The sequence below is a fragment of the Brassica oleracea genome, chromosome C5 (assembly GCF_000695525.1).
Source record: "Brassica oleracea var. oleracea cultivar TO1000 chromosome C5, BOL, whole genome shotgun sequence".
Taxonomy (NCBI): domain Eukaryota; kingdom Viridiplantae; phylum Streptophyta; class Magnoliopsida; order Brassicales; family Brassicaceae; genus Brassica; species Brassica oleracea.
The window spans coordinates 3,232,571-3,256,651 of NC_027752.1; the positions used below are offsets into that span (position 1 = coordinate 3,232,571).

Here is a 24,081-nt window from a genome sequence, read left to right on the forward strand (position 1 = left end):
TATTAGTAGGTGTACTGAATTAGATTATGTGAGCGGCGTAGAGGAGTGATATGCTCGTCTCCGAGCGAAAGCAATTGTTTGTTTTGTTTATCGATTTCGATCTGAGGAAAGAAAGAAAAAAAGTGGGGAGAAGAATCAAAGATGGGAGATTCGAGTTCATTTGTGGATGGAATCAAGGGGTTCTGGGAGGAGAGGTTGTCGTTCCTGGAGAATTACACGAGGTTCACCAAACGCGATACGCCTCTTCCTTCTTGGTCTTCCTCCGACGTTGAAGAGTTTATAGCTTCCGATCCCCTTCATGGACCCACCGTATTTCCTTATGGATGATTTTTTTTGTTTGATTCATTATCTATGGGATTAGCTATTGTCATACATCTGGGTAGAGTTTTTGGCTTTTTGATCTATAGGAATAGACCATCATTCCAGGCAATGGAGTTAAGAGATAATTTGACTGTAGAAATCTTGGTGAAAGCGTGAAGAACAATAGATAGACTATAGAAAGAATTTGATCTGTGTCGTTGGTCAAAGTTTGGTTAACATTGTGAAACATCTCTTTCCAGCTGAAAACTGCTAGGGAAGCTGCTACTTTTGGTGTTACCGGAGCTGCTCTTGGAGCTGTTTCTACTGCCGCTTTTGCCTGGAAATACTCGAGGAGTCCACATGGTAAAGTCATTTTAATCCTTGATTAAATGATAATATTCAGCAAGTGAACTATATACTTAGTTTTTCATATTGCAAACTACTGATCTGCTTTGTTTCGAATTGTAGTTGTATTTTCTATTGGTAATTTCAACACCTCTCTAATTTCTGCTGGTGGTGCGACAGGTACTGCATTGTCCTTCTTAGGAGGAGGTGTTTTCGGTTGGACCTTTGGGCAAGAAGTCGCCAACCACACCTTGCAACTCTATAAGTTGGACACAATGGCGGCTCAAGTTACGTTCATGGAATGGTGGGAGCGCAAGTCTCAATGAAGGTTTTGAATCCAAAATAACAAAGACGCTTCCTATCTTGCAAACAGCTTGAAATGCAATAATAGTTAAATCCATTTCCAGACTTTATCTTTTCAACCTTTTTATTACGTTCTCAATCTTGGAACATGTTTTGTTTTCCTTTGTCTCAATAATACAACACGCCCCAAGAGTGTTTTGAAAATTTGCGGAACTGAATTTGAAAGAAACCCAGTAATGTATTGGTCTCAAAATATTGGGACTTGAAGATTAATAAATAAATAGACTTTTGAAGCTTATATATAGCATACAACAAGCTGAGAGATCCAGCAGGAAGGTGCACTCCACTCTATTTGAAAGAATTGAAGAAGCTCACAGTGTCTGCAAGTGCAAAGATAAAGGAGTCAACGTCCTCCTTCGTGTTGTAAAAGTAGAGGCTGGCGCGTGCACTTGCATTCACTCCAAGGTACCGGTGGAGTGGCTGAGCGCAGTGGTGTCCTGACCTTATCGCAACTCCATGCTGCAACATACAATAGTTTCTTTTAGTTTTCATCCTAAAATAGATATTCTAATGAGAGAACAAAGTAGGAAACGAGAAGTTAATGTGCCCTTATCCTTCTCTGAGGTACTAACTTTTAACCAGAGAATAAATATTCATTGAAGATGAGAGAAAAAACAGCATGTGATGGCACAGATAGCTCCCATTTATACATACCTGTTGATCTAGGAAGGTTGCCAAATCAGTTGGGTGCAGTCCCTCCACATTGAAGGAACAAAGAGCTGCCCTTTGAACACTTTCAGAAGGCCTTGGGCCGTATATCCGGACATCAGGCACTGAAGCCAGTTTCTCGTACAGGTACTTAGCAAGCTCGACCTGGACGACATAAGAAATTATAAATATTAGAGAAAGTAAATATGAAAATCAAAAACATCTTATCTAGTCCTCCTAGAAAATAAGTGCGCCTGACCATACTTCAGTGACTGGAAAAATCTACTGTATGTAAATAGTCCACTACGGTCATTGATGTCAAGTTGTATCGAACCTCATATTCATGGATTTTCGGCATGCCAATATCTGACAAGTAATCACAGGCTGCTCCAAGGGCAATTGCTTCACCAATTGCAGGTGTTCCAGCTTCAAATCTGGTACAATATCGAATCTACTTATTCACAAACTGCAGCAACTATACAAATAAGCAAGTAACGTAAGTAGAAACCAAACCTCGATGGAGGTTCCGCATAAGTCGAATGATCTAGAAATACATCTGAGATCATTTCTCCGCCACCTTAAATATCATTGGGTTCTTAATTAAGTCCACTCCTTGAGTAAACATATAAAATGATTGTTTGTACAATAGAATGCTTACCTAAGAATGGAGGCATGGCAAGTAGAAGATCACTCTTACCATATAAGAAACCAATGCCTGTAGGTCCACACATCTGAAGCATGATTATCATTTTAAACTATAAGCTTGCCACAAGGCTTATTATGTATCTCAGGAAGAGAAAAAAAAGTAAACAACTCAAACCTTGTGAGAAGACGCAACTAAGAAATCAGCATTTAGCTTCTGTACATCAACCACCATGTGTGGAACACTTTGACAAGCATCCACAAGAACCTTCGCTCCAACATCATGCGCCCAGACCACAATCTCTTCAATAGGAAGAGAAGATGCTAAACAGAAAGAAAAAACAGAGGTTAATTTTTTTACCTAATCCTGTTTCCTTTCACGGATGAGAAGATGAAAAAAGGTATCTACCAAGAACATTTGATACGTGATGAACAGCCACGAGTTTCGTCTTTTCAGAAATCATTTCTCTCAACATGTCTATGTCCGGAACTTCATCTTCATTCAAAGTCACAAACTTCAGAACAGCTCCAGTCTTTTGAGATACAATTTGCCAAGGGACAATGCAGCTATGATGTTCGGCCACTGTAAGTATAACCTGAAAAGCTAACACCATTCAAATCTCATTTGCTATGCAGTAACATTGATCCCTCTTGCTAAGACTCTAGCTTTTGGCATCGGGAAACAGTATTCCAATTTTAACAACCGTAGAGTAGTAACTAGTTAACTATATTGGCTCCCAGAAATTGGGATTAACCTCAGCATGCGAGTAAAACATTAGATAATATAGAGAAACCAAGGGGGCACACACCTCGTCTCCTGGTTTGAGGTTAGAAAGACCCCAAGAATAAGCAACAAGATTGATGGCTTCAGTAGCGTTCCTCGTGAAAACAATCTCTCTACTATCGGAAGCATTGATGAAACGAGCTACCTTCTTCCTAGCCAACTCAAATTCATCTGTAGCCTTGGCACTACAATCATCCAAACAAACCTTTTTATCAAATCAGCTAATCCAATCCTGATCCTCTCCTTAACACACAAAACAACCTTAAGTAGTGGATTCCTCTATGAACGTTTGAATTATAGAACTCATAGTAATTCTGCAAAGCTTCCAATACAGAAGCAGGCTTCTGAGAAGTCGCAGCACTGTCCAAGTACACAAGCTTAGAGCCATTCACTTCCTGGAAAAAACTCAATTAGCTTCAGTGGGAACTAGCAATAATCCCAATCCACACAGTGATGTTCTGGAGTTGATGATACCTGGTGTAGAATTCGAAAGTCTTTACGAGCGCGATGGCCGAGAGAGACGGGCTCTGAATCGGCGGTGATGGTGGCCGATAGCGAAGAGGAGCGGCGAGCGACGGAGAAGCTCCGTCGTATGGAGAAGGTAGAGGCGACGGAGATGGCGGTGGGGGCTAGGGATTTGAAAGAGGGGAGTTTCATAGCCACACCTTCCATGGTGGTTGGAGCAAGACGACGGAGGATGAGTGGGATGGCCACCGTTTTCCACAGTTTTAAAAGCGAACACGCCTGCTTTGCTGATATTGGGCCTAATTGGGCTGACTTGGGCCTTTACGGCCTTGTTTGGTTAAGGGCCGTAAAAGTTCTCCATAACAAAATGTATTTAGTTTATGTGGGGGTTCTTCGGATCTTCTGTTTTTGTAACTGATAATTTGTATGTGTAATAAGCATCGTCTTTTGCATATATCCTAGCTGATAATTATTATACCAACATTTACTGAATTTTATACATAGGATGTGTTTCTAAAGGTAAAACACTAATTATCCTGGTAAATCATTTTTTTTTTAATCAACACGTAGTTGAAGAAAGTACAAGTTAGCTAACTGAAATTGGAATTATATTACTCTTATTGGTGATGTTAGTGGACGGTAAGCATGAGAATAAATGACAAGCATCTCACTGACAATGCCTTAAAGAATGGTAATGACTTGAATCTATAAAGTCAAGGACAGAGTGGAACTGTAATATTATATTGAGCTGGAAGACAAGATGAGCAACGTTTACGTCTATGTTTCATATCATATGATATGATTAACTTTCATATTTAGTACATGAAAGTTACATATTACTGGGTCTCTTTCCCTCTCAAACACTCCTCTCCTAGACTTAACTTTCTGGATTAATTGCTTTATTTTTTTGGTCCCATGTAATAATGATTTGCTTTATGGCTTTACAAACCATAAACCGTTTTAGTTGTTCGTGTCTATTTAATAGCCGCTCAATAATAATTTTGACAGATACAAGGCATGACATTCCTTACAGGCCACAAAAGCACATGATGCACGTCTTTTGTTTAGGTGGAAACAGCTACAAAACCCCCAAAATAAAATACATTTAAATAATATTACGATAAGAAAGTTATTGCCTTTTTGTCTGGCACCCAAAAGAAAAGAAAAAATAAAATAAATATAATAAAAGGGACCTCCATCGAAAGAAAAAAATAAGAACCAAAAAAAATATACAAAGGTGGCCCAAACTGTTTCTGAGTAGTGTGTTGCAAGCAAGGTGGTAGTATAGTTTTACAAACGAACCAAAGAACCCATGTTTGCGAGTTTTTTTTTCACGGTGTGATGTCCCAAGTTGTTGTTGATGTTTTGGAACTCCACTCTGTTCTTCCTCTCACCACTTCGGCTCCATCCTGGAGTCTGAGCAGATGCTGACATTCCACTTCACCGGCTGTCCCGAGGCTACCGATATCGCAGCCCGAAACCGCGGTGAGGGACTGGAGCACACTGTCTCTCCCACACTCCCTGCGATACTCCAGAGTCATGCTTTTCAGCTTCTGACTCTCCATCATCCCCACTGGAGCACTCTCCAGTATCCACCCGATGTACTTCACATTGTTAACGTGCTGGTTAACATCCAAGTCACTCCAACGCGGCTGCAAAAAGTTCATTACCAAACCTGTAAGAGACTCAAAAATTTACAGGCTTTGTTGAAACATAGAGTGAAGTATTTGTACTTACAGTGAGACCAGAACGAACATAGACAGCAGTTTTGTCATCAAGTTTTGTTAACTTTCTGCTGTCCTCGGCAAGGACTGGGTCTGAGTTAACAAAGTAAGGCTCTATCTCCCCTCGAACCTCTTCAGGAATCTTTGATAATCTTCTTGTCAGTTTATTCATCATCACCCACACACTGCAAAAAGAATAGTTTACAACACGGAGATGATTATAACTCAATTATCAGATATCTTAACCCAAGTAAACCAAAAAATAAAATCTAACCTTGATGCTCTTGTTAAAATCTCTCCAGTATTGCCATCCCGAACAAGCCAATCACGACGCATACCGTTCTTTCCAGACTGGCTCACCCATGTATCTACTTCCACAACATCTCCCCTATGAGGCAGATATTTGAATAAGCAAATGACTTATGCTCACAAAGGAAGCAGTGATTCTCAGAGTTGTTTGAGAATAGCTTACCAGGTAGGATATTTATCAACAACAACCTGCATACGAGTAACAACCCATATCAAGTTCTTCTTAACCATCTCAGGAGTAGAACCAAACCCATCTCCAAGCAGTCCAGCAGTCTTAACATGGTTGAGTGCCGTTTCCTATCACAACCATAAGAGCAATACATATTTAAGTTTGTCCAGTAACAACAAGCGACTACAATCATAATCATAATCAGTACCTGTAAATGATTCATAACCGTTTCTATAGACGCAGAGCGATCAGCACCTATCTCATAAGACCGAATAGAAAAATTCTGACGGAACACAAGCCCATCCTGAACGATCCTCCCTAACCCAAACGGATCCATAATCACGTCAGAACGCCTCGGTTTCCAGTCGAGCATCATCCACTGCTTCTCAGCCGCCAAGAAGACGGTCGTGATGGCGGCGAGGAGCATGCTCCAGTCAGGCAGCTGGTTGATGAACGTCCTCGGTGCTGGTTGCGAAGTCTCGCTATCAGGCTTCAAGATCTCCACCGAGCCAGGGAGGCCGACTCTCTTGCCGTTGATCTTGGGTGGGGCCTGAGCGTTTGGTTTAACCTTCATCCTGGCGGAGTTCGGCGTGGGTGTGAGGCCGGAGAAGTTGGTGGAGGTGGTGACTTTGTTGGTTTTTGCGGTGGGGTCGAGGGGGGAAGATGGGAGAGGGAAGAATGAGGATGTAGCTGAGGTGGCCACCATGGCTGAGGAGGAGCTGAGCGTTCAAAGACACTATAAAAAAAAAAACACCACAAAACAAAACACACAAAAACAACAAAGTGAGTCAAAGTTAACAATTAGCTAATCAATTAATCAACAAAAAAAATAAAAATCAAAACTTTTTTTTTTTTTGGTGTAACAAGTTGAGCTTATTATATCCAAATCGTTGCTGCGGAAAATAGCCATAGAGCATTCAGAATATTGTAACCTGAAGCTCAAAATCGCTATTTCAATTCAGAGCATTGAGGAAACCAAATTGAAGCAGAGAGAAAAAATCCAGATCTAAAATTTCAAACTACACAAAGGTAAACCGATAAAAATCAGATTTTTTTTTTTTTCAAAAAAGATAATTCGAATATAATCATTTTCGATAAAGCATTGAATTTGAAAGGAATCAGATTAGGAATCCGAACCAAGCGATGAAGAGATTAAGGAAGAACACACGAAGAAGAGAGAGATGGTACCACCTTCAGGTGTAGAAAGGAGGGATGAAAATCACCAAAAAAAAATGGTAACGCTAATTATCTCCTTTCCTTCTTCGGTTGTGCCTCCCTCACGATCTCCTCTCCTCTCCTCCTTTTGTTTAAACTTTTATTTTCTCAATACTTTTTTTTTACTTTTTGTTTGCGATTCTCAATACTTTTTTTTGTACAAAGAAAATATTTAAAAATTTGGGCGTGGAGAGAGAGAGAGAGAGAGAGAGAGCTAAAAAAGGGGAGAGAGAGTCTGTGTAGGGTGGGGTGTGAGAGAGAGAGATGTGGCCGAGAGGCCTTTTCTTATATAAATTGCATCCCCCTTCTTCTTCTTCTTCTTCTTCCTTTCTCCATCCTTCTCGTAGTTTCAAACCCATATTTTTAAATTACTTACATTTCCAATTATACCCTTTTCTTGTTAAAAGATTGTTAACCTAACTAGGCTAATCTATTCAATTTTTATATATATGTTTTCCACATTGGTCACTCGTTATGTAAGCACGCAAAGGCTTGATTACTTGCTTCCGTGGAAATTTCGTTTGGATTTGATTTCCTCCCTGTATGTGAGGATTGCTAATCACACTAACCAATCAACATGTTGTTGTGGAGAAAGAGACGTATATCAGATTGTATTTAGCAGAGAATTGTCAACTTTGGCACCGACGTTTTGTAATAATAGCTGAGTGGGCTGAGTTGAGTGCACAACAACAAGGTACATATGTGCTTTTACTCTTTTGTATTTTATCAAAGCTCAATTGAAGCAACATTTGTACAAAACCTAACGTTATGTATTTCTAACAGCTCACTATACGTTTTTTTGTAGAACGTGAAGTCAACCGTTGGACTTATAAATTTGTTTCGCCTGAAACATTATTCTAGACTATATTTAATATTCATAGAAAATAATTTTTGTAAAACATACCTACTAACCTAAAGGAGAAAAAAGCGATACAAATTAAGGTATGCAGCGTTAGTATTATCCATTCATATGCCCTCCCTTCTTTGTCACTCTCCACAATTGTATAGGTTGTCCTTGGGATAGTCTCTTGAAGTATTGACCACGGTTGCAACTGCACATGTGCCTCCTTGATAGGGCATGTGTAGAGTCTAGTAATGCGTAGCGTGTTGGAGAATGTGATGCTGAATATACATTTTTGTGGACATACTTTGTAAGTGTGCGCATAGTTTTTGCTTTTTGATTTTGTATTGTATATGAAAATGTCAGTAATTCGCGATTCGTGTAGGAAATTTATGATGTATACCTTGTAGATACGTATGATTAATAAGTCTACTATGTCCTATCACCTTGTCGATCAATATCTTAGCTATAGGCTAGTTGTAGTTTTAATTCGCTGTGGCCTATGTTCACCATTCGTTTTGTAGATCCAACTAACTGAAGCTGCATTCACTGTGATACATTTTTCTTTTGAGTTCACTGAAGGTGAAGGTTGACCAACCAATAGAAAATTGTCATTTTAAATCTAGTATCTTTTAATTAATGAAATCAAAATAATTTGGCAAATTATATTATTTTTTCAAAATAAAATTTAAAAATAAATAAAAATAATATATAAAAAACGAATTCAAAAAAAAAAATGTTGTCAACAAAACACTAAACCCTAAACTCTAATCCTAAACCCTAAACCGTTGGGAAAACCTTAAACCCTTGGATAAACCCTAAACCATTGGGTAAACCCTAAACTCTTAGGTAAACCCTAAACCCTTGAAAAAACACTAAACATTGGGATAAATTCTAAATTATAAATCTTAAACACTAAACTCTAAATCTTAAAAATAAATATTTTTTTTTAAATAATCTTTTTTTAGAACTATTGTTATTTTTATTTATTTAGATTTTTATTTTTTTTATTTTAAAAGCATAATATAATTTGGCAAGTTATTTTGTTTCCTTAATTAAAAGATACTAGATCTAAAATGACAATTTTCTATTGGTTGGTGAACCTAAATCTATTGGTTGGTACCGTAGGAGGTGAACCCAAGAAAAAGTATTTTCTTTTTATGCTTATTTTGTTACTCCGTGTTTTTATCATTCGTTGTGTAAATTTCGTGATTTTCATAGTACTAACTTGGTTATTAATAAAAGGGATACATAAAATTAAAGGAATGATATGTGGACCACCTATTGTGAGCTGCTGTGGCTCAGACACAGCTTCATTTTAGCTCGCTAGCGTTTGTCGTTGGTAAGGATGGGTTAATAAAATTCTACATGTTTATCCAAAAAAAAAAAATCAAAGGAATGATTCTATGTAGAATGATAAACAAATGGAATAGATTTAGTGGAATAAGAATTCCATACATTCACGAACCTTTATTATGAAGAACAAATGGAATTAAAACTAAAATTGTTAGTAGAATAAGAGTTCTAATCATTTCATACATTCACAAACTTTTTAAATGAGAAGCAAATGGAATAGAAAGAAAAAAACAACGGAATAGATTTTACAAAAAATACATTTTAAGTCTCATTCCAAAAAGTAGATATGGAAAATTAATTTCAAGAGTTTTTTTTTTTGTAATTGGTAAATAGTTTTAGAATTCTATGAAATGATATATTCGAAACAAATTTATTCCATACATGATCATTTCAGTTGTTGCAGCCAAAGTTATTCAAAAATGAAAACTTTATCAACTACAAAACTCTTTTTAATCATTCACCAGTTAATTCATATTTTTGTTTGTAGAATGTAACCAAATATCAATTTTAAAACAAATTTTCAATATAAATAAAATGTTAATAAAGTACTTAGATTTTATAAAAAATCTTACAATTGAGTAGTGCTCCAATCAGGAAGCGAGGAGGAGATAAAGGATAGAACCCAAGTAAAGCCGATAAGGTCCAACACAGTAGAAAACACACTCGTCTCCTTCCTCCTATCTTCAACAATGGCGATGACCCCCGTCGCTGCATCATCTCCAGTCTCAACATATCGTCTCTTCCGCCCCGACTTCATTCCCAAGCCTCCGTTCCTCTCCTTCACCACCAAACGGAGCAGAGCCGCGTCGCACCGTTTCACCGTCCGCGCCTCCGCGAATGCTATCGTCGAATCACCAAACGGAGTAGCTGCTTCGAGCTCAGACATCGATAGCTCCGACTACGGACGAAAGTTCTTCCCTTTGGCCGCCGTCGTTGGCCAGGTCAGAGAATTCTCGAATTGCTGCAATTGTGAATCACAGTGGTCTCTTATCAAGTGAAGATGCGTTTAGATTCGATGAAATTAGGGTTTGGATAATGTAAAATGTGCAGGCTTTGAGTTGATTACGTAGGACCGCGAAAATCCTGTTTGAAAATTACGAAACATAAAGCATATGAACGAATTACGAAACATAAAGCATATGAAAGATAATATAAAGACTGAAAAACGTTTAAAAAATCTTAAGGAAATAGACGAAATTCACGGAGTAGAGATTTGATCTATTTCCTTAACTCAATAAATCGCCAGTAATGTGTGACGGTTTTATGCGATTTTTGAATCCCAGGATACAACCGTGATGAGATTGTTTCGCAACACCCGAAACAGAATCAGATTACTCTCTTTTGTTGTTTCTGTTGTTATAGGAAGGAATAAAGACTGCTCTTTTACTTGGGGCGGTTGATCGTGAGATCGGAGGGATTGCTATTTCAGGTCGTAGAGGGACTGCTAAAACAATCATGGCTCGTGGGCTTCATGCCATCCTCCCTCCTATTGAAGTTGTTGTTGGCTCTATCTCAAACGCTGACCCTGCCTGCCCTGATGAGTAAGAACCTCAAAACTCCAACCTTTTTTCTCTTCTTCCTCCCCACTTCAGGACCTTATGTCTTGTCTATGTAGGTGGGAAGACGAACTAGCTGAGAAAGTTGAGTACAATGCTGATAATACCGTTAAGACTGAGATTGTCAAATCTCCTTTCATTCAGGTATATTTAGTTTTTATGAGTCATTCATTACATCTATTCAGGAATAGTTTTCTTTTTTTACTTAAATGGTTTTTTTTTTCTGTCATTATAGATTCCTTTAGGAGTTACAGAGGACAGGCTTATTGGGTCTGTTGATGTTGAGGAGTCTGTGAAAAGAGGGACAACTGTTTTCCAGCCTGGTCTTTTGGCGGAAGCACATAGGGGAGTGCTGTATGTTGATGAGATCAATCTGTTAGACGAGGGGATTAGTAATCTGCTTCTCAATGTATTGACGGATGGTGTTAATATAGTTGAAAGAGAAGGAATCAGCTTTAGGCATCCGTGTAAGCCGCTATTGATTGCTACTTATAACCCTGAAGAAGGTGCTGTTCGAGAGCACTTGCTAGACCGTGTCGCCATCAACTTAAGGTATTTCTGGAGTTTTTTTTTTAATCTTAAGAGTGAAAAAATATGACCTGTTTCTTTCTCTTTTTACATGATGATGTTAACATTTGCAGTGCAGACCTTCCCATGAGTTTTGAAGATCGAGTTGCAGCAGTTGGTATTGCCACACAGTTTCAGGAACGCAGTGATGAGGTTTTTAGAATGGTGGATGAAGAGACTGAAACAGCAAAGACGCAGGTACTTTTAAATCAATTAAGATTCAAAGGGTTGCTAAAATGCCCCTTCAGCAAAAAGTGGATGGGATGCTATGCTTCTTATCAAACTTTTCTCAGCCATAACTCAGTGCATTTTCTCTGTCTACAGATTATATTGGCTAGAGAATACTTGAAAGATGTCAAGATAACTAAAGATCAATTGAAGTATCTGGTTTTGGAAGCTATGCGAGGTGGTTGTCAGGTGTTATGCAAATTCTTATTTACTTTGTGTGTATGGAATAATCACTGTATTGTAACGTATTCCTGCAAGAATGAAAACCATTTAATAACCCGTCCTCCATAACATATATTATGATGCAGGGACACCGAGCCGAGCTATATGCTGCCCGTGTGGCGAAGTGCTTAGCTGCACTCGAAGGGAGAGAAAAAGTCACCATTGACGACCTCAGAAAGGCCGTTAAGTACTCTTATTGAACATTTTAACAGAAATTTAATTTGGCATTTTAGAATGACACATTTTAATGATTTGGATTGAGTATTTATATCATTCTCCGGATATTGATTGTCAGTTGCTGTCTAATTCAATAGGTTGAACTGGTCATTCTTCCTCGTTCAGACGTAGTTGAGAATCCACCACCTGATCAAGAGAACCAACCACCGCCTCCTCCACCTCCTCCACAAAGTAATGATGCTGGAGAAGAACAAAATGAAGAAGATCAAGAAGAAGAAGAAGAGGTCAGTGGATTAGGCTTACATTATTTCTCTTGTTGGACACACTAACTAGGTTCTCTAAAGTATACATCCTTCACCGATGTAGGATGAAAACAATGAAGAAAACGAAAATGAGCAGCAACAGGATCAAATACCTGACGAGTTTATATTTGACGCTGAGGGCGGTCTGGTGGACGAGAAACTCCTCTTCTTTGCTCAACAGGCTCAAAGACGTAAGGGTAAAGCTGGAAGAGCAAAGAATGTCATATTCTCAGAAGATAGAGGACGCTATATCAAGCCAATGCTTCCAAAGGTTTGCTCTCTTGGTCCATCTTAATCTGGCTAGTTGAATTTATTGTAGAGTGTTACCTTGATTCCCACATGAGTAGTGAGGCTCCCAAATGGCCACTTGAATCTCGATAAATAGGAGTGATTAGGCTCCCAAACATGCATAGTCCTTTTGACAGATTCTACTATGACAGGGTCCAGTAAAAAGATTAGCAGTGGATGCAACCCTTAGAGCGGCTGCACCATACCAGAAATTGCGCAGAGAGAAAGATATTTCAGGAACTAGGAAAGTCTTTGTCGAGAAAACAGATATGAGGGCCAAAAGAATGGCAAGGAAAGCTGGAGCCCTGGTATTGAATCTTCTCCATTCATTTCTTTTGAAAGATTATATAAATTTAACACTTTCCTTGAGTCAGAATGATTCTCACTTTGGCATGATGAATAAAAGTATGGAAAATGGGTGAAGAAACTTGATATAGATGCAGGATTGTCATATCGCTTCTATGATGTGGTTTATTCATATATATATATATGATTACGCATCTGGCTTACCATTGTTGTATGTCAGGTTATTTTCGTGGTTGACGCAAGTGGCAGCATGGCGTTGAACCGTATGCAAAACGCCAAAGGTGCTGCACTCAAACTGCTAGCAGAGAGCTATACTAGCAGGGATCAGGTAAACAGGTTACTCTATTGAACAGAAAACATGATTGTTGATTGTTGATCTGTTGGGCCTTTGGGATGAGACTCAAACTCCATTAAAAATGGTATAGGTTGCGATTATTCCATTCAGAGGAGATGCTGCGGAAGTGCTATTGCCCCCATCTAGATCAATTGCAATGGCAAGAAATCGTCTTGAGAGACTTCCTTGTGGTGGTGGTTCTCCTCTTGCCCATGGTCTAACCACGGTATGCCAATAACTATTTAATCATCATTATGTGTGTGTCAGCAAAATAATAATATCTAAGTTGATTCTCATCAGGCGGTAAGAGTAGGACTTAACGCAGAGAAGAGTGGTGATGTGGGGCGTATAATGATCGTTGCAATAACCGATGGGCGAGCTAACATAACACTGAAAAGATCAACTGATCCAGAGGGTATTGCCCCAGATGCTCCTAGACCCTCCTCCCAAGAATTGAAGGTAAGAAAAAAAGAAGCTTCTTATGATATATGAAAGAAGCTAGTGATTAAACTATTGATGGTTTTTGTAGGATGAGATTCTGGAAGTTGCTGGGAAGATATACAAGGCTGGGATGTCTCTACTAGTGATAGATACAGAGAACAAGTTTGTTTCAACTGGTTTTGCCAAGGAGATCGCAAGAGTTGCTCAAGGTTTGTATCTGCAACTGGTTCAACAGAGATTGTATACGTTTTTTTTTATCTTAGAACAGAAAAAAAATCTCACCGTTGGAATGTTTTTTTTTTTTTTTGTGGCAGGAAAATATTACTACTTGCCAAATGCTTCGGATGCTGTCATCTCGGCCACCACTAAAGATGCGTTATCAGCTCTGAAGAACTCTTAAACCTCACTACTTTGTCTGCAATACTTTGGTTTATGATTCCGGTTTACATATTGTACATTCTAATTTACTTTTTGACCCAACCAACCAACCAACACATTCTAATTCATCAAACATGGAAAAGATTAAAGAGAGAATGAAATGTTATATTTGATATACAGCATCCAATTCTAAACCGGAGATCTTCCTTGAAACAACCAATTATAAACCGGACATCTCAAATCCATTCTAAACCGGAGTAAAAGGAAGCGGGGAGTTCGAGGAGGTTCAGAAGAATAGTTGGTTTGCAGTAGGAGGAAACCAAACCAAATTGATTCATCAGCTATGAAATCTCTTCGCTTGATTTCGACAGCTCCTTCGATTCCTTCTCTTTCTCGAACTCGAGTTATCTTCAAGGTTGCAGCAAAGAGATGCGGTGGTGGTTTTGCGACTATGTCTCTGAATGCAAACCCAGAGAAGAGCTCGAGTTCTTCTCACGGTAGGGCATCGATCAGTGTCTTGGAAGATCAATCCATCAGCAGCTTCAAGATGAAACTTGGCAGCTCTGTTTCTTCTCCTCCGCGTTTAATCAATCCATTGGCCAAGACGATGAGTAGGAGCGATCAGGCGTTTCTTCTCTTGGCCTTCATCGCTTGCACGGTAAAAAGACCATAACTCTTATTTTCTTTGTTTTGTTTTAAAGTTTGTGTTTTGATGTGCTGCAGACTTCAGTTGCTTTCACAAGTTTTGTGCTTACAGCAGTTCCCACACTTCTGGTAACTCTCTCCGTCTCTTTTATTACAAGTTAGAAAAGCTTATTTGTATCCCAGTACTCTTGTTTCTTTTGTACAATATTGCTTCATCACTCATTTGAGAGTAGTTGTGATGTGCAACTTCCACACTTGCTGCTAGGTAAACGTTAACACTGAAACCAACCACACAAGAGTGCAGTAATAGATAGTACATTGAACTCATACCCTTGCTTCAGTCTTTTTTTGTTTTTTGTTTTTCTCAGCTCAGTGTTTGTATTTTTTTTTTGCTCTTGAATTGATATCTATTTCAAAAACAATTTATTTTATTATCATATCCCTACTCAGGCCATGGGCAGAGCTGCGTCTTCCTTTGCTAAGCTAGCTGACACCGCCCGCCAAGAACTCCCTAGTACTTTGGCAGCCATAAGGCTCTCCGGCATGGAAATAAGCGATCTTACTCTTGAATTAAGTGAGTTAAGGTAATCTCACTAAACGCTCTTTTCTTTTCTTATCATCCCAAAGCTATACATGTTTCCACAGTTGCTTAAGAATGGTTACCACCCTTTTCATCTGGTCGATATCATGATTGTGGTGTGAAAATGGTTTCAGCCATGAAGTTACTGAAGGGGTAAACAAATCAGCTAAAGCGGTCCAAGCAGCTGAAGCTGGAATCCGACAGATTGGGACACTTGCACACCAGCAAACTCTCTGTAACCTTCTCTCTCTTTATCTTTTTTTATCTGTTATTAGTGGCAACAGCAGCAAGTTAGTTGTGATCTAATGCCGACCGTTGATATTGGTTTGTTCAGCAATGATTGACGAGAGAGCAAGTTTACCAGAAATATCACTGCAACCGGTTGTGGCTGGTGCAGCTAAGAAGACTTCTCACGCAATAGGCAGAGCATCCAAGACACTTATGAACATTATCACCGGAGGTGACAAGGACGAAGATTCTTCCTAACACGTTTTTAAGCTATCACTTTAGTTCCTTTGTTGCAAGTTATGAGTATTTTAAAGAAATAACACATCGTAAGACACAATACAACAAAGAGATCGAAGACGAAGTAGAAACACTTACTGTCTTTTTTGGGGGGGTAATTATTTCTTCTTTATGAGTCTATTAAACTCGTTAATTCAGTACCTCCACCTAAATTCCGGTTTATAATTGTACTAGGAATCATAATAAGATGAGATTGGGCCCACTTTGAAAATTTAATGTTCGTATGGGCCAAATAAGGCCCATCTAACTTTTAAATGAACAGTGTGAAACCATTGACAGAGCTTCTTTATCCGTTTATCGTCTTCATCCGCCTATCACCAGTTTTTTTCACACCTTTCTCTCTCTCTCTCTCTACAATCTCTTAACGGCTTTCACTTCATCCTGTCAATGGTCAGAAGACTTAGCTTTCGAATTTAGCCGAGAGCATGTCTTCTTGTCTTCTTCCTAACTTCAAGTGCCAACCTGATTCGTTCTCTATTCACTTCAGAACCTCTTACCCTGTCTGTAAGTATTATCTTCTTCTTTCTCTCTCTCTCTCATTTACATTCCAATGTTGAATTTTTGAATATTTCCAGCATCTTCCTCCTGTTGTTGGAAACTGCAGGGTTTAGTCTCTTTAGTTCTGAGTGTATATTAGGCTAGAGCTTCCCTTATGTTTGAATAGTATCCAATTCTATTTTTTAGTTGATAGGGTGATAGAATCTCAACTTCTGTGGTTCACAACCAAAGATTACAAAAATATATATTTTTTTTTCTCATCTTAAATCAGTGTGAGACAATTATCTGATTTCTCAAATGTTTGTATGTTGGAACATGCAGCAAAACACAGTAAAGGTTCAGTCTTCTTCCAACCCCAATGTGCAGTATCCACTTCCCCGCCGTTGTTAACTTCTACGCTTGATGTGTCCAAGCTTACACTACCCTCTTTCGATACCAATTCAGATTCCAGAACTTCAGACCGACAATGGAATTATACACAAACCATTGGTCCTTCCACTGAGGTAGCTAAACATTCTTATATTAACATCTCTCTCACTCACGTCTAGTAATATTATTGTAAATTTATAGGCTAAGTACTTAGAAGCTTTAGCTTCTGAAACACTTCTCACAAGCGATGAAGCAGTTGTCGCCGCAGCAGCAGCTGAAGCACTCGCCCTCGCCAGAGCCGCTCTCAAAGTTGCCAAAGATGCCACTTTATTTAGTAACACTCACAACGCGAAACCATCAGTTTCGTCATCAGCACCCGACAAACGCTCAAAATGGGACCAGTTTACCGAGAAGGAACGTGCTGGCATATTGGGACACCTAGCGGTTTCAGACACTGGAGTTGTGAGCGATAGAATCACCGCACATGCACCTCCTGAATGTAACAAAGAGCCGTCTGATGATTTAAATCCAGAGAAACAAGATGTTGAGCCTCTGGAGGAGGAGGAGGAGGAGCTTGTTGCAGTGAGTTCAGCTGTGAGATCTACGCGCCAGACCGAAAGGAAAGCTAGGAGGGCTAAAGGGCTGGAGAAAACTGCATCAGGTATGCAGTCGTCTGTGAAGACTGGTTCCAGCTCTAGAAAGAAACGTGTTGCTTCACAGGAGATTGACCATAATGATCCTCTGCGTTATCTAAGAATGACAACTAGCAGTTCCAAGCTTCTCACTGCCAGAGAAGAACAACAGCTGTCTGAAGGCATACAGGTTTGTCATTGATATTCTAAATTCTAAACTAGCCACTTCCCTTTCTATACATGATGGCTCCTAATAGTCAGATAAATATAAACTCATCCTTCTTAGGTTTCTAGATTCTAGGTGAAAGGGATGTTTGGAAAGTCTTTTAAAAATGTTTGAGAATGATGAAATTAGGTAGGCCTGGGATGTTGAACCAAACCGAATCCGCCGAACCAAACCAAAATTTCGGTTAGAAGTTTGGTTTGATTCGGTAGGTTTCTTTGAAAAATCGGTTTTCGGTCCAGTTCGGAAATCGGTTACTTCAATTTTCTTCTTAAAAAAAGAATTATACCCAAACCATACCAAAAAACAAACCGAACTAACCAAATTTTGAACCAAACTAACCAAATTTATCCGAAATTTTAACCGAATTATCCAAAATTTTAACAAAATCTAACCAAAAGCAAAACTTTTGGTGGGATTTTCAAAAACCTAACTAAGCGAATACCGAACCAAAACGAACTTTATTTCGGGTTAATTCGATAAGATTTATGTTGAATTAACCGAAAACTGAACCCTAACCAAACCCCAGGCCTAAACTTAGTGAGATTTCAGTTTTGAACATTTTTTTCTTTTTATGTGTAACTCTTCTTGTCTTCTGTATGGTGGTTTCATGATCACAAACTTTGGCTATTTCTTTAGGACCTTCTGAAGCTGGAAAGACTTCAAACAGAGCTGACTGAGCGTTGTGGCCACCAGCCAACCTTTGGACAGTGGGCATCTGCTGCTGGAGTCGATCAAAAAACTTTAAGGAAACGTATAACTCACGGCACACAATGCAAGGACAGAATGATTAAAAGCAACATTCGTCTCGTCATTTCAATTGCAAAGAATTACCAAGGAGCTGGAATGGACTTCCAAGATCTTGTCCAGGTTCGAGTTTTTCGCTCCTTATCCGTTGTGTAATATAATTACATCTGTTAACAGTACTGATGAAAGTGATAAGTACTGTGACACTATGCTCACAGGAAGGATGTAGAGGGCTTGTGAGGGGAGCAGAGAAGTTTGATGCTACGAAGGGATTTAAATTTTCAACTTATGCACATTGGTGGATCAAGCAAGCTGTGAGGAAGTCTCTCTCTGATCAGTCCAGAATGATAAGATTGCCTGTAAGTCGCCGCAATTATTTTAATAAATGTTCTGATGATACAAATTTTGATGGGATGATTTGGCAGTTTCACATGGTGGAAGCAACGTACAGGGTGAAAGAGGCAAGAAAGCAACTGTACAGTGAAACAGGTAAGCAGCCAAAGAATGAAGAAGTCGCAGAGGCTACAGGGCTGTCCATGAAGAGGCTCATGGCGGTTCTACTCTCTCCTAAGCCTCCAAGGTCGCTAGACCAGAAGATCGGAATCAATCTGAACCTCAAACCTTCGGTTTGTCCTACTGACATAACAAATCACAGTCTTCTTCTTGTTTTGAGTAAATATGACATTATGAGTGTTGTGAATGCAGGAAGTGATATCAGATCCTGAAGCGGAAACTTCAGAGGATATACTGATGAAGCAGTTCATGAGGGAGGACTTGGACAAAGTTCTGGACTCGTTGGGTACGAGGGAGAAGCAGGTGATACGTTGGAGATTTGGGATGGAGGATGGGAGGATGAAGACGTTGCAAGAGATTGGTGAGACGATGGGTGTGAGCCGGGAGAGGGTGAGGCAGATAGAATCTTCGGCTTTCAGGAAGCTCAAGAACAAGAAGAGAAACTACCATTTGCAGCAGTACTTAGTTGCACAAACAAAAGAATCATAATCATTTTATCATTTGCTGAGGCATGTGTTGTGCATAGAAACCGAGTTAAATTCATTTCACAAGCAGTAACAATTTTTTTTAGCATTTACACTCTCGTTTATATTACAGTACTTGTCATTTTTAATATCACATTATCAATCATCTATCTAAACATAATTCAACAAATAATTATACAAAATACAAATGATTATAAATAATTAAAGTGATAAATGTTACATTGAAATTGAAAATATTATCTAATTTGAAATGGAGTGTTATCTAATTGCCAAAAAAAAAAAGAGAATAGTATTTTTGTGGAGGCCAGATGCACTCTTTATTTCCATAGCAGGTGAAATCAGAAACTATATAAATGTCACACTTTCTAAAGACAAATTAAAAAATAAACAACTTATTTGCACTTCAAAAGTGGAAACAAATAAACAGGAAAATTACATGGTAGCAACATTGACCCAGAAAAAACTTGTTCATGTATATAAATAAAACTAATTAAAAACGTTTTGGAAAATTAAGAAGAGGCATTAGCGTCAAAAACTGTATAGGTTTTATGTTTTACTATAAAGTTTAAAAGCTGTATAAACTTTCTTAAAATTATCTAATAATTCTTTTACGTTCATATTTTCATACATTTTATATTTATGATACATTATTATAACAACTAAAATATTTTTTTTGGGGAAAAATATCTTAAACTAGCAGATAATTAATTGTCCACAAAGGGAAGACTCTCCATGTCTTATCCAAAGGCATTTCCTCACATCCTTATATCTCTCTTCCTCTTCTCTCTCTATCTTCCTCCTCTGCTTCTCGCGGAGCTTTCAGTCTCAAGTATGTCAGTATCTACACATTGTTTCACTTCACCTTGTCACGACCGTACGAGATTCTTCTCAGGCGATGATGGTAATAAACTTCTAAGAAAGAGAATCAAAGGCACTTTCTTGGTCAAGATCTTACCTTCTTCCCAAAACGCTTATCTAAGAATAACTGCGAAATCCTCACGACCCTTATCTGGATTCAGGTCAGGAATCTCTAAGGTAAAACAAAAAATTCAATTCTTTCAATGTGTTTTTTTTCAGCTCATGATTTCGTCATTCCTAATGCTAATCATGTCAGGGAGTATTTGATATTGTGGCATTGACATCAAAGAATGCACTCAAAGAGCTGAGTACTCCACTGCTGGTAAAGCTCGTGGGTGTTGTAGCCTGCGCGTTTCTCATAGTTCCATCTGCAGATGCTGTTGATGCGCTAAAGACTTGTGCATGCTTACTTAAGGGATGCAGGTAAATCTCTGCATCAGTATATTGTTGAGAGTGTGCTTCTAGATGATAATATATGTATTGAACTTGCATTTGCTTTGAATTGTATGGCTCCATTCAGATTCTACCGTTTTAGATTGTTGAGGTTGTGCATCTCTAGATGAAGCTAGTGTTAGATAGATCAATGTTCTAAAAATTGATTTAGGCGGCATTAAGGTCAGATGTTTTCTACTCAAATCGATTTAAACCATTCTAAATCGGTTTAAATCAATCTAAATTGGTCTAAATCTCTTAAATCAAGCGATTATGTTAGTTTAAATTCATAAATTTGTCTAACTTTTTTTTTTGTATATCTACTTTTTATAATTCATTAAAATAACTTTGTAATTAAATCTAAAAATTAAAATATCAACTATAATGTAAAATTATATAAAAAGTATATCAATAATTTGTTAAAGACTTAGGCTTCTTCTAGGCTTCGAATAATCCGGCTAGCCATAATTCTCTACTAAACACCTAGCTACCATCTAAAGATTTTTTGAACATTGATCTATATGGAGCTGATTTAAGTTGATTACCACATTCTGATTTTTTTTTGTGACAAGTTTATGCATCTCACATTGTCCGACCATATAATTTGTTAGGATAGAACTTGCAAAGTGCATTGCCAACCCTTCCTGTGCAGCCAATGTCGCTTGCCTCCAGACATGTAACAACCGTCCAGACGAAACCGAGTGCCAGGTTCTTTTATCTATCCATAACATATCATTTAGCTTCTTGTGAGACAAGAGACCAATGATTGTGCTTTTATTTTTCAGATTAAATGTGGTGATCTATTCGAGAACAGTGTAGTCGACGAGTTCAACGAATGCGCTGTCTCAAGAAAAAAATGCGTTCCTAGAAAATCTGATCTCGGAGAGTTTCCAGCCCCTGACCCTTCTGTTCTCGTCAAGAACTTCAACATCAATGACTTTGACGGCAAGTGGTACATTACAAGTGGCTTGAATCCAACCTTTGACGCCTTTGACTGTCAGCTCCATGAGTTCCACACGGAAGACGGTAAGCTTGTTGGAAACATCTCATGGAGAATAAAAACCCCAGACAGTGGTTTCTTCACTAGATCAACCGTACAGAAGTTCGTGCAAGATCCTAACCAGCCTGCTGTTTTCTACAATCATGACAACGAGTACCTTCACTACCAAGATGACTGGTAACAACAAGAGATAGATTTAGTCTCCGCTTCTCTTCTTGCAAACCAAAGAAGTTTATTAGTTCCACATGACTCTTGCAGGTATATACTGTCATCAAAGATAGAGAACAAACAAGACGACTATATCTTTGTCTACTACCGTGGGAGAAACGATGCTTGGGATGGATACGGCGGTGCGGTTGTGTACACGAGAAGCGCTTCTTTACCCAACACCATTGTACCGGATCTTGAAAAGGCAGCTAAAAGCATAGGAAGAGAGTTCAGCACATTCATAAAAACGGATAACACTTGCGGTCCTGAACCTCCTCTGGTGGAGAGACTTGAGAAGACGGTGGAAGAAGGGGAGAAGATTATAGTCAAAGAGGTTGAGGAGATCGAAGAGGAAGTAGAGAAGGAAGTGGAGAAAGTCGGTAAGACTGAGATGACCTTGTTCCAGAGATTAGCTGAAGGGTTTGAAGAATTAAAGCAAGACGAGGAGAATTTCTTGAAAGGGTTAAGCAAAGAGGAGATGGAGTTGCTGGATGAGCTCAAAATGGAAGCTAATGAGGTTGAGAAATTATTTGGAAAAGCTCTACCAATCAGAAAGTTCAGGTAGAGAAACTATATTATTATTATACATATACACTGTTGTAAAAACATTTAATCATTTCATAAAATTGGATACACAAAACACACAAGGATTAAGACATCCTTTTTAGCACTCAAGATGAGGTGAAACTGGTAATGATGGGGATGATAACAACAAGAATGATCAAGAGCAGCACAATGATACCAATGCACATCCATTTCCTACTGCTTCTCTGATGCTTCTTTGCGGTATTCAACTCCTTAGCACCATCTTTAACGTAATGGCTCGCGTTCATCACGTGATGCTCGATCTCATCCATCTGCTCGCCTTGCGCTTCGACCATCACAGCCATATCTAGAAACACTTGGTGTAGCTCTAACAAACTCTTCTCTATCTCCTTCGCCGCATCATACCTTCAAAAAAAAAAACTTGGAAGTCAATAACCAAATCAAACCAAGATTCAGTGTTAATAAACCAAATCAAACCGAGATTCAGTGTCAATAAACCAAATCAAACCGAGATTCAGTGTCAATAAACCAAATCAAACCAAGATTCAGTGTCAATAAACCAAATCAAACCGAGATTCAGTGTCAATAAACCAAATCAAACCGAGATTCAGTTGTCAATAAACCAAATCAAACCGTACCTGTCTTGAATCTCAACCACAGTCTCCAAGACCTTTCCTCTCCCGTGCTCCTGAACCGCACGTGCGAGAAACTCTTCACCTCCGTCGCTAACAATCTTCTCGATCATCTCTTCGTCTGGTCTCTCGCCAGTAACCGTAAAGTACCGTCTCTCAACGGTCTCCTTGTACTCGCTCATCATCCTCTGCCTCAGCCCCTGAAACTCCATCATCACTTCTTTCAGCTTCTTCCTCAAACCGTTAGTAACCGCCACTCTGCTTCTGAAAACCGGAGTTCCCGATAACCGTTTGATCTCTCGGTTCGCTCGATCCATCTCCTCCAGCGTGGCCTTGATCGATTTCGCTTTTCGTAAACCGGAGACGATCTCGTTGGAGATCTTGTTGCGGAGAGACTTCACGGAGTCCGCCTTGTGCGCGGATTTGCTCTCGTCGTTGTACTGCGAGATGCGAGAGAGCGTTTCGGTGATCAGAGAGATCTCTGATCTCACTTTCTCGGCTTCTTCTAGGAACGAGGAGAGATTTGAGTCTGTGTTGTTGTTGTTCGCCATCTCGAGGTCGGAGTCTGGTGGTCCGGATTCTAGATCCTTCATCGCTGATTTTTTTAGGTCGACGTAGCTTGTGAACGATTTGGTCATTAGGTCGTTCATCTTTTCGCCTGAAAACTCAAATCGAAATTAACTTGAGAGAGTTTGAGAGATGAGAGATGAGTGTGGGTGTGAAGAAAGGATCTGAGAAGTAACGTTTTTAATCAGTGGGGAGATATAGCCGTTACCGTCTTCGTTACCTCCCAACGGCTATATTTGGAGATGTGTCCGTTGGATCGTACATTTGTCAGTCGGCTTCTGATATACATTGATTTTTTTTTAATTGAGTGAAGATTTGGAAACTGAAGAAGAATAGAGGGGCTAAACTGTAATTAGTTGTGTATTAAGGTGCTTTTGGCCGACTTGAGATTGAGCTTTTCTTATTTCGTTATGAGTTGTGACTCATGAGAAAATACAGGGGCTACAATTGCAATATTATATTTTATATTATAAAAGTGTTTTTGGTCGACTTCCATTGTTGGCTCTTCTATTTTGTCACCATTTTATTCAAAAATGTGGCTCTTGTATGGTGCTGTTCATGTGGTAAACTTTTTTGCATCCGAGTCATTCAAATTAGAACACTTAAAAAAAAAAAATTTAGAATACTTAAAAAGTTGGAAATTCATGTTTGTAATCATCTAT

At 38.9% G+C, this 24,081-nt stretch overlaps 8 protein-coding genes across 8 annotated transcripts; 5 read left to right on the plus strand and 3 right to left on the minus strand.

The window, feature by feature from the left end:
* The first annotated feature begins 25 nt into the window (after positions 1-25).
* Positions 26-1,152, plus strand: LOC106294972 (succinate dehydrogenase subunit 6, mitochondrial). The gene is made up of 3 exons (XM_013730698.1): positions 26-309; positions 561-663; positions 826-1,152. Exons 1-3 carry the CDS (start codon positions 142-144, stop codon positions 969-971), a joined length of 417 nt encoding a protein of 138 aa, XP_013586152.1. The 5' UTR covers positions 26-141; the 3' UTR covers positions 972-1,152.
* Positions 1,088-3,796, minus strand: LOC106294970 (cysteine desulfurase 1, chloroplastic). The gene is made up of 10 exons (XM_013730695.1): positions 3,557-3,796; positions 3,344-3,477; positions 3,108-3,267; positions 2,708-2,894; positions 2,477-2,622; positions 2,315-2,387; positions 2,170-2,233; positions 1,991-2,090; positions 1,663-1,821; positions 1,088-1,467 (listed from the first exon to the last, which is right to left on the minus strand). The coding sequence occupies exons 1-10, from the start codon at positions 3,752-3,754 to the stop codon at positions 1,297-1,299; spliced, it is 1,392 nt and encodes a 463-aa protein (XP_013586149.1). The 5' UTR covers positions 3,755-3,796; the 3' UTR covers positions 1,088-1,296.
* A 783-nt stretch (positions 3,797-4,579) lies between these two features.
* Positions 4,580-7,196, minus strand: LOC106295830 (palmitoyl-acyl carrier protein thioesterase, chloroplastic). The gene is made up of 6 exons (XM_013731824.1): positions 6,941-7,196; positions 5,958-6,485; positions 5,744-5,877; positions 5,546-5,659; positions 5,285-5,456; positions 4,580-5,199 (listed from the first exon to the last, which is right to left on the minus strand). Exons 2-6 carry the CDS (start codon positions 6,453-6,455, stop codon positions 4,879-4,881), a joined length of 1,239 nt encoding a protein of 412 aa, XP_013587278.1. The 5' UTR covers positions 6,456-6,485; positions 6,941-7,196; the 3' UTR covers positions 4,580-4,878.
* Positions 7,197-9,755: 2,559 nt separating this feature from the next.
* LOC106294567 (magnesium-chelatase subunit ChlD, chloroplastic) lies at positions 9,756-14,070 on the plus strand. The gene is made up of 15 exons (XM_013730164.1): positions 9,756-10,102; positions 10,524-10,702; positions 10,777-10,861; positions 10,953-11,269; positions 11,359-11,482; positions 11,609-11,701; positions 11,821-11,916; positions 12,049-12,195; positions 12,278-12,484; positions 12,654-12,809; positions 13,028-13,135; positions 13,233-13,367; positions 13,442-13,600; positions 13,671-13,791; positions 13,897-14,070. The coding sequence occupies exons 1-15, from the start codon at positions 9,851-9,853 to the stop codon at positions 13,980-13,982; spliced, it is 2,265 nt and encodes a 754-aa protein (XP_013585618.1). The 5' UTR covers positions 9,756-9,850; the 3' UTR covers positions 13,983-14,070.
* A 66-nt stretch (positions 14,071-14,136) lies between these two features.
* On the plus strand, positions 14,137-15,806 carry LOC106294569. Its single transcript, XM_013730166.1, has 5 exons — positions 14,137-14,618; positions 14,684-14,734; positions 15,056-15,189; positions 15,320-15,420; positions 15,520-15,806. Exons 1-5 carry the CDS (start codon positions 14,304-14,306, stop codon positions 15,669-15,671), a joined length of 753 nt encoding a protein of 250 aa, XP_013585620.1. The 5' UTR covers positions 14,137-14,303; the 3' UTR covers positions 15,672-15,806.
* A 168-nt stretch (positions 15,807-15,974) lies between these two features.
* LOC106294568 (RNA polymerase sigma factor sigB) lies at positions 15,975-19,286 on the plus strand. Its single transcript, XM_013730165.1, has 7 exons — positions 15,975-16,214; positions 16,530-16,711; positions 16,779-17,399; positions 18,072-18,302; positions 18,398-18,538; positions 18,605-18,805; positions 18,885-19,286. The coding sequence occupies exons 1-7, from the start codon at positions 16,136-16,138 to the stop codon at positions 19,179-19,181; spliced, it is 1,752 nt and encodes a 583-aa protein (XP_013585619.1). The 5' UTR covers positions 15,975-16,135; the 3' UTR covers positions 19,182-19,286.
* A 627-nt stretch (positions 19,287-19,913) lies between these two features.
* On the plus strand, positions 19,914-22,349 carry LOC106295314 (violaxanthin de-epoxidase, chloroplastic). The gene is made up of 5 exons (XM_013731181.1): positions 19,914-20,212; positions 20,292-20,458; positions 21,079-21,175; positions 21,253-21,644; positions 21,726-22,349. The coding sequence occupies exons 1-5, from the start codon at positions 20,009-20,011 to the stop codon at positions 22,237-22,239; spliced, it is 1,374 nt and encodes a 457-aa protein (XP_013586635.1). The 5' UTR covers positions 19,914-20,008; the 3' UTR covers positions 22,240-22,349.
* Positions 22,323-23,720, minus strand: LOC106295315 (syntaxin-related protein KNOLLE). Its single transcript, XM_013731182.1, has 2 exons — positions 22,859-23,720; positions 22,323-22,625 (listed from the first exon to the last, which is right to left on the minus strand). The coding sequence occupies exons 1-2, from the start codon at positions 23,500-23,502 to the stop codon at positions 22,346-22,348; spliced, it is 924 nt and encodes a 307-aa protein (XP_013586636.1). The 5' UTR covers positions 23,503-23,720; the 3' UTR covers positions 22,323-22,345.
* Positions 23,721-24,081: the final 361 nt, after the last annotated feature.